The 13425-nt window shown below is 47.7% G+C and overlaps 1 protein-coding gene across 1 annotated transcript in view; it reads left to right on the plus strand.

Moving 5' to 3' along the window:
• SYT17 (synaptotagmin XVII) overlaps window positions 1-13425 on the plus strand; it is a 114937-nt gene that overhangs the window by 7219 nt on the left and 94293 nt on the right. Inside the window, exon 4 of the mRNA XM_006892665.1 lies at window positions 10971-11119. Within this exon, the coding sequence (XP_006892727.1) occupies window positions 10971-11119 (149 nt within the window). The remainder of the gene's footprint in view (window positions 1-10970; window positions 11120-13425) is intronic.

The raw sequence follows: 13425 nt of genomic DNA on the forward strand, positions 1-13425 counted from the left end.
ACACTGCATGGACCTCCTAACCTCAACACTGCTCCAAACCCCAAACCTCAACACTACACCAAACCCCACCCCTCAACACTGCGTGGATCCCCTAACCTCAGCACTGCTCCAAACTCCAAACCTCAACACTGCACCAAACCCCAAACCTCAACACTGCATGGACCCCCTAATCTCAACACTGCTCCGAACCCCAAACCTCAACACTACACCAAACCCCACCCCTCAACACTGCGTGGATCCCCTAACCTCAGCACTGCTCCAAACCCCAAACCTCAACACTGCACCAAACCCCAAACCCCCACACTGCATGGATCCCCTAACCTCAACACTGCTCCGAACCCCAAACCTCAACACTGCACTAAACCCCAAACCTTAGCACTGCACAGAACCCCAAACCCCAATACTGCATGAAAACCGTGACTTCAACACTGCACCTAACCCAAACCACAACACTGCATGGACCCCCTAACCTCAACACTACACCAAACCCCTAATCCAGACCTTGCACCATTTTCCTAACACAGATGCTGCACCTAGTCCCCATCTTAGATGCTGCACTGAGCTCTGACTTTAACACTGCACCAAACACCATACCCCAACACTGCATGAACCCTAATTTCAAGACTGAGCCAAGCCCTTAACCCAGACCCTGCACCAAGTCCGCACACCAAACAGTGCACCTGGTCCTCAACCCAGATGCTACTCCAAGCCCTGACCTTAACACTATACCAAATCCCAAACCCCAACACTGCATAAACCCCTGATCTCAACACTGAGCCAAGCCCTTAACCCCACCTGGCACCAAGCCCCCACCCCAGATGCTGCACCAAGCCCTGACCTTAACAGTACTCTAAACCCCAGACCCTAACACTGCATGAACCCCTAATTTCAACACTGAGCCAAGCCCTTAACCCAGACCCTGCACTGGGTCCCCAAAACAGACCCTTCACCAAGTGTCCTCAACCCAGATGCTGCACTAGGCCCTAACCTTTTTAACGCTATACCAAACCACAAACCCCAACACTACTTGAACCCCTAATTTCAACACTGAGCCAAGCCCTTAACCCAGACCCTGCACCGGGGGGGGGGTCCCCAAGCTAGATGTTGCACTGAGCCCTGACCTTAACACTACCCCAAACTCCAGATCCTAACAGTGCATGAACCCCCAATCTCAACACTGAGCCAAGCCCTTAACCCAGACGCTGCACGGAGTCCCCAACCAAGACACTCGGTAGACTCCAACTCAGACACTGCACTGAGGCCCTAAACCCAACACTGGGCTGTTCTGATGCCAGTACGGCATGAACCCTAACCTCAACACTGAACTGAACCCTACCCCAGACACTGTACCAAGACTTAACCTCAACACTGATCTGAGCCCCTAACCGAGACCTGTGCAGAGCCCAGACCCCTAACTGCACAGAGCCCTGCCCCTGGGAACTCAGCTTTGAACCCTTCCTTTTCTTCTCCGAGGGACTGAGAGTCACAGGAGGGCAGGGTTGGGCAGAAGGGGAAAGGAGAAGGTTGAGGTTGCCTTGAGAAGTTGTGGCTGTTGACAGGCCTCAGCTGTGTGGCAGACTGGGGAGACCAGCTGGCGATGGGGCAGTGGTTGGGCTTTTGCGACCGGTTGATGGAGCTGCGTCGTGTTAAACATTGTGGAGATTTTCAGTCATGCCAATTTTCGCTCCGGGCAGAACAAGAGAACCAGCAGCATCTTTATTCTTAAAACATGGTCAGAGTCTAAAGATTTCCATCCAAGTCGGTGTGAGAAGTTGGCCCAGCACTTGGCCCAGTGCCTGGCAGATAGTAAACTGGAAAAAAAAATCACCAGCTGTCTAGTTGATCCCAACTCCTCACGGCGGCGTGGCAGGGCAGAGTCAGCCTGCCCCATCGGATGCCTGAGGCTCAGGGAGTGTTTGCCCAGCAGATGGAAGGAGCGAGTGAGTACCTTTTTGGTGATCAGAAACAGGGGCGCCGAGAAGCACCTCCAGGCTCTGTCCTGCCCTCCAACGCTGTTTATATGCTGTGGCATCTTTCATTTTATTTCCAATCCGTTCTCCTCCCGCGCCTGCACACAGCATCTCCATCTGCCAGTCGTTTGGATATTTTGGGAACTCAGTTTTGAAGCTTCTCAGCCATGTGTTGGGTCCACCTCTTTGTGGCTGGGGTGGAGCCTGGTGGTCCACGCTGGGGAAGGACCTTGAAGTTGTTGAGTGCAGGTGATCAGGAGCTTGAGGGGGTGGCCTGGGCAGAGACAGGAGTGGCACCGTTGCTCTGTTAACCTCCAGGCTGAGTTTCCGCCCTCTCCTTTTCTCTTCTAGAAGGTTCCAAAGCGGACTATCCAAGTGCTTACTCACTTTGACAGGCTGCATGCGTCCTATTTTGGGCACTGTTTTCTCATTCTGTGATATCAGGCGCGCTGCTTGCTCTCTGGGCCTCAGTTTGATTTTCCGCATCTGTAAATCGATGGTGATTAAAAATGAAAGCATTTACCTCATAGGGTTGTTGTGGGATTAAATGAATTAGTAGATGGAGAAGTACTCGAGAGTTTAACACCTCATCAGCTCCTGTTAATGCGAGTGATTCTCTTGAGTGGATTTCAGCCTCAGTTTTCCCCATCTGTAAAATGGGTACAGTAGCAAATCTTATAAGGTTGTTGTTGAGCATAAATGAGACTTGAACATAGTATGTTTAGTTAGCACCACACTTGTGTGGAGTGAGAATGCCATTAGTATTCATCCCTGCTTTTATTGATAGGAATTAATTAATCTGGTGGCTTAGTGGTGAGGAATTGCACTGCCAACACAGAGGTACATGGTTCAAATCCACCAGCAGCTCTGCGGGAGGAAGATGGGTAGTCTCCTCACGTGCAATTTACTGCTTTTGAAAACCCACTGGAGGCTCAGCTGTGGGTCAGTTTTGACTCAATGCAAGAACAACAAATTAATGGAAAGGCAGAAGAATGCTTCCATTGTTTATAGGTTGTTCCCTGAGCCCGCCTGCTGTATGTAGAGTTGTTCGTTGAAACCAATACATTACAAGATAATCCCCATTTTCCAGCGCCTGTGTGTGGGAGGAAGGAGCCATGGAGACGCGGTTGTTACATAGCTCCACTGCAAACTAAAAGGTCTGCAGTTTGAACCCAGCCACTGCTCTGCTTGAAAGCTGACGCTGTCTGCTTCCGTAAAGATCTACAGCCTTGGAACTCTCTGGGCGGTCCTGTCCTGTCCTCCAGGGTCTCTATGAATCGGAATCAACTCATAGGTTGTGGGGTTTTGGCTTCTGTGGCTCAGCCCATCGGTTGTATCTGAAAAGTGCTCTGTAATCTCTGGATGTCTGCTTATTGCTCTGTGTTCTCAGCACCCAGCACATAGCAAGCATTATTTTTTTAAAAAACAAACTTGGGCGCTCTGGTGCTTAGTGGCAAGAAGTTGTACTGCAGTCTCAGAGGTGCATGGTTCAAATCCACCAGATGATCTGCTGGAGAAGGAGGAACAATCTCCTCCTGTACCAGTCAAATCCTATTTGACAGTACACACACACACACACACACACACACACACAAAATAAAAAACAAAAACCCCAACTTGTTGACTGACTGGCTGACTTTTAAAGGCAAAAATTTTATCTGGAAATTGTCAGTCTTCTGGGCAAGAAGTTATCTTGGTTTATATGCCACTGTGTCTTGGTCCCCTATGTGTTCTAGGGCCCTGGGTATGCACACAGCTGGATAGGTAGGGCCTTTCCATGCTGCTATGCTGGAGATTTTAAACCTGATATAGGAGATCGGGCCAGTACATAGTTTCAGTTGCCTCATGAAGCTCTGTAGTATACACTCCGCACACACACAGGACAGTCCTGCATAGACTCTTGTTATGGAAAAATCCAGGGTTACTAGCGTCAGGCATAGCTTGATCAAGGGGCTCCAGTTACATCAGCTGGGTTCCGTCTCTGTTTCTCTCTCTCATGTTTCTGTTCTGTGTTGGCTGTGTGTGTGTGTGTGTGTGTGTGTGTGTATGTATGTGACATAAAATGTAACACGTTTGGGGAGCTCTGGTGGCCTAGCGGCAAGAAGCTGCACTGCAATCCCAGAGGCGCATGGTTCAAATCCACCAGATGCTGTGCTGGAGAAGGAGGGACAATCTCCTCCTGTACCAGGCAGATCCAATTTGATGGTACACACACACAAAAATAATAAAATAAAAAATGTAACAAGTAAAGTTGACTTGGGGATTCTTGAGTGTATTTTTCCATAACATTAATTACACTCTCCATGGCTGCGTAGCCATTGATCTCCCAAAGGCCAGATGGAGCACACTTTTTCAGGAAGGGGCAAATGATAAAGATTTTCTTTGCGAAAGTGGCATGGGTGTGCAGAGTCAATTCCCCCTCCTCGCAGCCCTGACGTGACAGAGCAGAGCTGCCGCAGGGAGTTTCCCTGCCCGCAGTCTTTATGAGAGCAGATCACCAGGCCTTTTCTCTGAGGAACCACTGGTGAGTTTAAACCACAAGTCCATCAGGCAGCAGCCAAAAGCTTAACTGTTGCACCACCAGAGCTCCTTAGGGACGCCATAGGCAATCTGTAACTTAATGTGGGTGGGTGTGTTTCAGAAGCCATTTATTCACAAAATCAGATGGTGGATCTGGCCCTTGGGACTACAGTTTGAGACTCATCTGGCAGAAAGTGTAGTTCTTTGACCTCAGAATAAGAGTGGAGCTGGGCAGGGAGCACCGCAGAGGCCCAGGTACCTCAGCAGGGAGTGGGGCATCTTTGGAAACTGCTGGTAAATACTGAAAACCAGAGTCAAGGAACTGCCTGAGATACCCGGTTATTGAGTGTCCAGATGCACAACCTAGACTCTGACTTAGGGTTGGAGGACAACTGAGCGTTGCCAAATTTAAGATTCTTTCTTGGAGCAAAAGAATTGAGAATCCCCTTGCTAGGGAGTTGTTTTTGCCTCGCCAGCTGTTTGGAACCTTCCCAGAAGGGCCAGCACGCTGCTGAAGCCCCAGAGGGCCCCCTTCATACGATGGTCATTATGAGTGGGACTGCCTAGCATTGCACAGTCCACTGACTGAACAACTGCCCATGATCCCCCTGCCTCCCAGGATGAACCCAGCCGCCCTCGAATCCCAGGGAGCTCATTTGTGGCGTTCCATGCACTGCAGAACGGCAAGGGAAATCTGCCGAGGGGAGGCGGGTTTACAGCTTGTGCTTTCCCCAGATTTATTTACGCAGTGGGCAGTTGCATGTTATCAAACAGGCAGGGAGTTGAAATGTCAAACGGATGGGCTTTGCTGTGCTGTTCCTCCTGTGACATCTGAGCCCACAGAGCCAACAAGGTGGTTTGTGCAGATGAGCTGGGCCTTGGCGCATAGTCACCCTGTTTTCTTGGGGGCCGGGGGGGGATGCCAGTGGTCGTCACATATATTTATATCATATGGGGCCACTCAGCTTCCCTCACCTGGCCTGTAGTGTCTTCAAAGGGTCCTCTTGGAATGATGCCAGAAATACCTGCACTGGAGGAGAGTGAGTTCAAATCTAGTCATTTGTCTAGCAAGTGTGTGTTGAGCACAACTCTTAGCAGCCTTGTAAGGGAGTGTTTGACTCAGCCATGTGGAGCCTGGAAAAGCTGGGCTCAAGTAGAATCTTCTGTCAACCAATCAGCTGTCCATCTCTCCATGGCTGGCCTTGTGTGTCCATTTCCCAGCCTGCCCAGCAGGGGGCGAGTGGTGGTTCAAATCACCCAAGGTCGGGGGAGGGGGGAGCTGAGGAGCCCAGTGGCTGGTGGTTGTTGTGTACCATCAAGTCACAACTGACTCAGGTGACCCTCCAGCAGCTTTTCAGAGGCTGTCAGTTGCAGCGGAAGAGATTACCTTTTTGTCCCTGGGATCACTTAGTGGATTCAAACCATTTGCTTTTGGGTTGGCAGTGCAACTCTTTACACTCTAGGCCACTTGCTAATAAAAAGGTTGGCAGTTTGAGCCTAACCAGTGTCTCAGTAGGGAAAAGATCCGGGAGTTATCTTCCGTACAGATTCACAGCTTAGGATCATCCTACTCTAACACATGGGGGTCACTGTGAATCAGAACTGACGTACAGTAGCTAGCAAATGACAGCATAATGGAGATGAAATGAGATCTGGAGCATGGAGTGCAGTGCCTATCCCGCAGGTACTCAGAACCTTGGGTCACACCATGATGCCTTTCTTCAACATCCTCATCCTTGGGAGGGACTGAGTGGACACTCAGATAATTGTAATACAAGAAAGAATGAGAGAGCCACGGAAAGAGTATCCTATTTTATTTATTGAGAAAATGCATCAGGCATCATGCATTGCAAGGGCAGCCATGGTCAATGAAACAAAGCTGCCCACTTGGAGTCTAGCATCAGCTGCAGAAGATATGCTGCCAGCACCAAGCGAGGCTGAGTTATGTGCAGTGCTGTGAATAGGAGATGACAGGGACAGCAGGGGGGCTCTGAGGAAGTACTGTTGAGAATTTGCACTTCTACCACTGGGCTGATTGGCAGCATTATGAGAGACGGTGAAGAGATTGAGATTGTTGACAGCTTCAGTTAGCTTGGCTCCACAATCAACACTCTTGGTACCAGCGGCCCAGAAATTAAAAGACGAATTGCATTGGAAAAGTCTGCTCTCAGAGACCTCTCCAGAGTGCTGAAGAGCAAAGATGTCAGTCTGGAGACTAAGGTGTGCCTGATCCAGGCAATTACTTCTATGCATCAGAAAGCTGGACAATGACTAGGGATGATAGAAGGAGAGTTGATGCCTTTGAGCTGTGGTGCTGGATTATTGAATAGACCATGGACTGCTAGGAGAACAAATAATTTCATCCTGGAAAGAGTGAAGCCAGTCTGCTCCTTGGAGGATGCTTCTGGGATGAATCTGTTTGTTTTCTTGGCAGTCCATGGTACATTTCAATACTCTTCTCTAGCACCACAGCTCAAAGGCATTAATTCTCCTTTCTATCCTCCCTAGTCATTGTCCAACTCTCTGATGCATAATAAGTGATTGCAAAGACCATGGCCTGTATCAGGCGCACCTCAGTCTCAAGAGAGACACTATTGCTCTTGAGTACTTTAGAGAGGTCCCTAACAGCAGACTTTGCCTTCGCAATATGTTTTTTGATTTCCTGGCTGCTGGTGCCAAGAGTGTTGACCGTGGAGCCGAACAAACTGAAGCTGTGAACAATCTCAATTTCTTCACCATACATATTATTATATTTTGACAAAGCCAGGTTTGTCGTTGAGGTCTTCTGAACGGGTTTGAACCACTGACTTTTTGGCTAGTAGTCAAGTATTTCAGCCCTTTGTACCTTCCAGGGGTGCCTGTGTTCTTTTTTTTACAAAAAACTAGAGTTGATGCTTTTGAGCTGTGGTGCTGGAGAAGAGTACTGAATGTATCATGGACTGCCAGGAAAACAAACAGATTCATCTTGGAGAGGATTAAACCAAGCTACTCCTTGGAGGCAAGGATTCGGGGGCTTCGTCTGACATACTTTGGACATGTTGCCAGGAGGGACGGGTCCTTGGAGAGGGACATCATGCTTGGGAGGGTGGAGGGACAGCGCAGGAGGGGAAGACCCTCTATGAGATGGATTGATTCGGTCACTGGGGTAATCGGGATGGGTGTGTCAGAGACAGTGCGGTTGGCGCAGGTTAGAGTAGGGTTTAGGGCTGTTGTGCATAGGGTCGCTATGAGTTGCAAACGACTCGACGGCACATAACAACAACGACAACAATTATTAATTTTAATGAACATTTACAGAGATTTTGGATTTCCATTCATTCATTGTTGCATTTTTTTCCCTGCCCACCCCTCCCCCCCAGTTCACTCTTTGAAAAGTAAAAGAAAAGTTCCTTCATTGGTATACAATCCCCTCATCCTAAGTACACTCCACTATGCAGCCTTCATTCTGGACTCTTGTGATAACCATAAACCCTGTCATATATCACTTTTAAACAGTTCCCTCCCTCACCTGTTTCAATGCAGTATACATAATCTATCCAGTTTTACCAGTCTTACTCCAACATTGATATCAGTCCCATTCTACAACAGTAGCACCATGCAATATCTGTCTTTTTGTGACTGAGATATTTCACTCAGCATAATGTCCTCCAGGGGCCTGTGTTCTTTTTAAAAAAATTATTTACTTTAAATTTTGTTTTTATTTTACCTACAAAGTTCGCATACAGTGCCCCTCACAAGATCCCTCCCACCTCCTCAACCCATCCACCCTCCTCCCATCAAACCTTGCAACCCCATGATTACTCCTCTTGGCCCATCTCTCCCCTTCATTACTCCCTCCTTAGATCCTCACACCCATTTTACTAGTTATGTATTTCTACAATAATGGTCTTATACAGTATTTGTCCTTACGGGACTGGGTTAGTTCACTTAGCATGTATTCTCCAGTCCCTTTCAAGTTAGGTAGTGATTGACAAAATCATTGTTCATACATGCTGTGTACTGTTCCATCATGTGAATGTACCATTAATTTCTCAATCCACTCTATTGTGGTTGAACATTTGAGCTGTTTGCATGTTCTTGTGATGGTGAATAATGCTGCGATGAACATTGGTGTACAAGTCTCTGTGCCTCAGTTCTCATTTTCTTGGGGTCTGTTCCAAGCAGTTCTCTGTTTATGTGTTGTTCTAGTAGTTTTTGGATAATCTTCAGCAGAATCTTGCTTGCATTTGATATTAATAATACTGTTTGATAATTTCCACACTCTGTCAGATCACCCTTTTTTGGAATGGAAACAAATATAGATCTCTTCCAGTTAGTTGGCCAGGTGGTTGTCCTCCAGATTTCTTGGCACAACTTGGTGAGCACATCCAGGGCAGCGTCTATTTGTTGAAATATATCAATTGGTATACCATCAATTCCTGGGGACTTGTTTTTTGCCAATTCTTTCAGAGCTGCTTGAACGTCTTCCTTCATCACCATAAGCCCTTGCTCACATGTTGTTTCATGAAATTCTTCTGTGTCACCCAGTTCCTTTTGGTACAATGACTCTGTATACTCTTTCCATCTTCTTTTAATACTTCCTGGATTATTTAATATTTTGCCCAAAGCATCCCTAAGTATTGCAACTCGAGGCTTGAATTTGTTCTGCAGGTCCTTGAGCTTAAGGAATGCCACGTGAGTTCAGCCCCTTTGATTTTCTGACCCCAGTTCTTTTCACGTTTCATTATATTTTGTCTTCCTGCATTGCCCTTTGAAATCTTCTGTTCAGCTCCTTAATATCTTGATTTCTTCCCTTTGTTTTGGCTTCTTGGTACTCTAGTGCAATAATCATAGTCTCCTCTGACATCCATTTTGGTCTTTTCTTCCTCCTCTGTCTTTGTAATGATCTTTTGCATTCTTCCTCGATGATAGACATATTATTGCATTGGGAAAGTCTGCTGTCAGAGAACTCTCCAGAGTACTGAAGAGCAGTGATGCCAGTGTGGAGACTAAGGTGCACATGATACAGGCCATGGTCTTTGCAATCACTTACTCTGCATCAGAGAGCAGGACAGTGACTAGTGATGATAGAAGGAGAGTTGATGCCTTTGAGCTGTGGTGTTGGAGAAGAGTATGGAATGTACCACAGACTGCTAAGAGAACGAACAGGGTCATCCTGGAGAGGGTTAACCAGCCTGTTCCTTGGAGGCAAGGATTCTGGAGCTTTGTCTGACATACTTTGGACATGTTGCTAAGGAGGGATCAGTCCTTGGAGAGGAACGTCATGCTTGGATGTTTGAGGGACAATATAGGAGAGGAAGACCTTCGATGAGATGGATTGATTCAGTGACTGAGGTAATGGAGGTAGGTGTGTCAGAGGCAATGAGATTGGCACAGAATAGAGCAGGGTTTGGTCTGTTGTACATAGGGTTGCAATGAGTCGCAGGTGACTTGATAGCACATAACAATAGTAACAACAACAACAACAACAACAACAACAACATATTCCAAGCAGTGGAATGCCTGTGTTCTTAATTACTATCTTGTGTTGCCCCTCTCCCCAAGCTTTCCGCATCCCTAAACCCCCAAGAATGGCATTTTGGGAGCACGTTGAATAGTGGCTACAGCTAATTCATAGCTGCTTCCTCACACTGAACATAAATCATTGAGATTTCAGGTTCTTTTTTGTAGCTGTGGTTCTGCCTCTCCAAGAACCCTTGAGCGATATCGTCCCAGGGTATTTTTAAACAATGTGAAATTATAGACACAGTGACTGTTGAAACAGCAGAATCTACCGTGGCTTTGAGTGGATGGTGCGCGGGCTCCGCAGGTCTAAAGAATGAAGACCAGAGACCAGTCCTGGATTAGCCAACATGGTGCCAACCATGTGGCAGGAGCCTGAGTCAGTTCACACAGCGTCTCCTGCCAAACTCTGCTTTCAGACTCACCTGATGGCCTTTCAGCAGAACCGGCCTGTAGCAGACCCTCAGGCAGGTTTTCAGAGGCTGTAAATGGGTGGGCAGTCTCCTCCCTTGTGATTAACTGCTTCTGAAAACCTGTCAGAGGCTCAGCTATGAGTTGGTTCCAACTCTACAGTACACAACAACAGCAGTAACAAATGGCTTGAGAGGAGATTACCCATCTTTCCCCTGCAGAGCAGTTGGTGAACTTGAACTTCCAAAGAGATGCCACCTTTAGGTTAACAGCACAAGGTCGTAGAGACAACAAGCCAAGAAACCTCGAGTTCTTGACATTTTCTAGGTTGAGGATACTCTACATCCTTTCACGTCATTTTAACCACTTTCTTTCACGTTTTGTGCACAACGATATCATGGGGAGTTAGTTTCCCACCGTCTCAAATGTGCCTTGTTCCAAGTTGCAGAAGAAAGAGTCTGAGGGTGGTTTTGTCTCCAGTCCCCGGAGGATACTCTTGCCAGCCCTAGGGATTCCTGGCTGTTGTCTGCCTGCTGACAGCCCCTGACATTTTCCCCCTACCCCCAGGATGGCCAGCCGGAGCAGCGACAAGGATGGCGACTCTGTCCACACGGCCAGCGACGTCCCGATGACCCCACAGACAAGCTCCTCAGATGGGAGACGCTCCTCTTCAGACACCTCTAAGTCCACGTACAGCCTAACGCGGAGGATCTCCAGTGAGTGACTGGAGGGTGGGCTGGGGTGGGGGTGGGGGTGGGGCTGTCCTGAGGAGACCTGTGCTGCCACTCAGCCCCCATCCAGAATTAATGACTGAAAACCCCATGGAGCTGGGCCCTACAGGGAATTGAAGAGAGCTGGCTTTCCGAGGCATTTCACAATATCCTGAGAGGAGATTGAGGGTGTATTGCTAGGGAGAGGGTGGGGTGTGGCCATTCAGTAGACCTGGGTGACAGCAGTGATGATCATATGACCGGACTGTGACGCCTGGTACCTCCTGGATTCACTCAGAAGCCATCCTTTTGATTTTTTTTTAAACTAATCACCAGTTTTATTGAATTGGCTTGACTGATGCTGTCAGCATATATCACCGCAGCTCCCCTCAAATCGAGCGTCACTTTATAATATGCAGCAGGCCTTGCAAATGCAGATGTCGATGGGGATCGGGTTGTGCGAATGCTGAAACCCTGATTACGGCTCTGTGTAGCTTGCTCGCTCTCATCCCCGTCACACAGGGACAGGTCAGCAGGCGCCTGACCCCCTCCATGCTCTAATCCAGCCGAATGACCCACAAAAGTCCAGAGGCAGCCAGATCTTTAATCTAGCTTTAAAAAGGACACAGGCACCTCGGATGTGATCCAGGAGGGGCCTCGCTATATTGGGCTAAAGAAAAGATATTATTAATCTCCCCCGCTTCTTTCTTCTTTCAAAGTGGTGGTAGCTGAGACACAATTTGAAATTGCAGGTGTAGCTTTCATTCCTGGCTTTAATGATGTTTCTTTTGGACAGAGTCAGTCTGGAAGATATCTAAGGATCGGTTCCTATTCTAAACACAGACGGTTTATTTCTACTTAGTGTCAGAGTCCTTCCCATGTACCATGCGTGCCATGATTTTAACTGTTAAAAAGATACTTGGGCGATTACAAGAGTGTTTTGTGCTCTTTGCTGGAGTAGAGGGAAGAACCAAAGTTATAATGATGGTGTCAGAGCCATTAATTCTTCTGGTTGATAGAAAAGAGAAGTTTCCCAGAAGTGATGAGATTTGAGTACAAAATATGGCTGCCAGCCATCTGAGTCCTGGTGATACCGTGTATGTTGGGATGAACTGTGCTCTGTACGTTGTTAGGGGCTGAGTGTTTTGGGTATACCTCTCCTGGCCTTTGTTTCAGAGTGCCAATGGGTGGACTTGAAGCTTCAGCCTTTTGGTGAGCAACTGAGTGTGCTAGCCATTTGCAACACCCAGGAATGCTAATAAATGGAAACCAAACCCAGTGCCATTGAGTGATTTCAACTCATGGGGGCCCGCTGTCTTGTTTCTGAGGAGCAGCTGATGGATTTGAACTACTGGCCTTCTAGTTAGCAGCCCGGGACGTAATGTGCCACACCACCACCTGATCTCCTTGGGAACTTCGACAGTTAATGCTTATTGAGTGCCTTCTGTTCCAAGCCCTTTCCCTGCACTGATTGGCACATTGAAGGGAGTTAGTTGCCCATAGTCTTCTGAGATCATGATTGACCCCACTTTATAGATGGGAAAACCAAGGGCCAGAAAGCCTAAATAATGTGCCCAAGGTTTGATATGTATTCAGTATCCAAACTGGAATTAAACTCACGCAGTCTGGCTCCAGAGCCGAAGCCCCTGAAGTGGAGTCTAATGGGATAATAGTTAGAACACAAACTCCCGGGCCAGATGGACTTGAGTCAGAATTCACTTCCTCATTGTGTGAATTTCAGCAAGTTACTTAATGTTCCTATTTCTTTATCTGTAAATTGGAGAGGATAGTAATTCTCTTAATATCACAAGGAGTGAGGAGTAAACGACTTAAATGATGTGATACAGTTAGAACCCCAAACAAAACCTGTAGCCATTGAGTCGACTCTGACTCGTGGGAACCCCGAGCGTGGCAGAGAACTGCTTTCTTGGCTGTGGTCATAATGAAGCTGATTGCCAGGCCTTTCTCTGGCAGGACAGTAGGTGGGTGTACACTGTGGCTGCCTCTTCAGGCCCCGCAGTTAGAACTCACTTGTGGACTCTTTGTAAGGAAGTTGCAGTTGACGAAGAGCTGATTCTCTACCGACTTTGCAGGACTGTAATTTGCCTGGGAGGAGATTGCCTGTCTTTCTCCCAGGGTGTCTCTGGGGAATTCAGACTGCCTCTGCTTCTGGTTTAGCTGGGCCACTTCCTATGGGCTGTGCCACCAGAGCTCCCAAACCTTAAAACATTGTGAGTGCAACAATGAATGGATGTCCAGAGCTCCCTAACCTTAAAACATTGTGAGTGCAACAATGAATGGATGTCCAGAAC

Source organism: Elephantulus edwardii, unplaced genomic scaffold (assembly GCF_000299155.1).
Source record: "Elephantulus edwardii isolate Elephantulus edwardi_28Jun2011 unplaced genomic scaffold, EleEdw1.0 scaffold00117, whole genome shotgun sequence".
In the NCBI taxonomy this organism is placed as follows: Eukaryota; Metazoa; Chordata; class Mammalia; order Macroscelidea; family Macroscelididae; genus Elephantulus; species Elephantulus edwardii.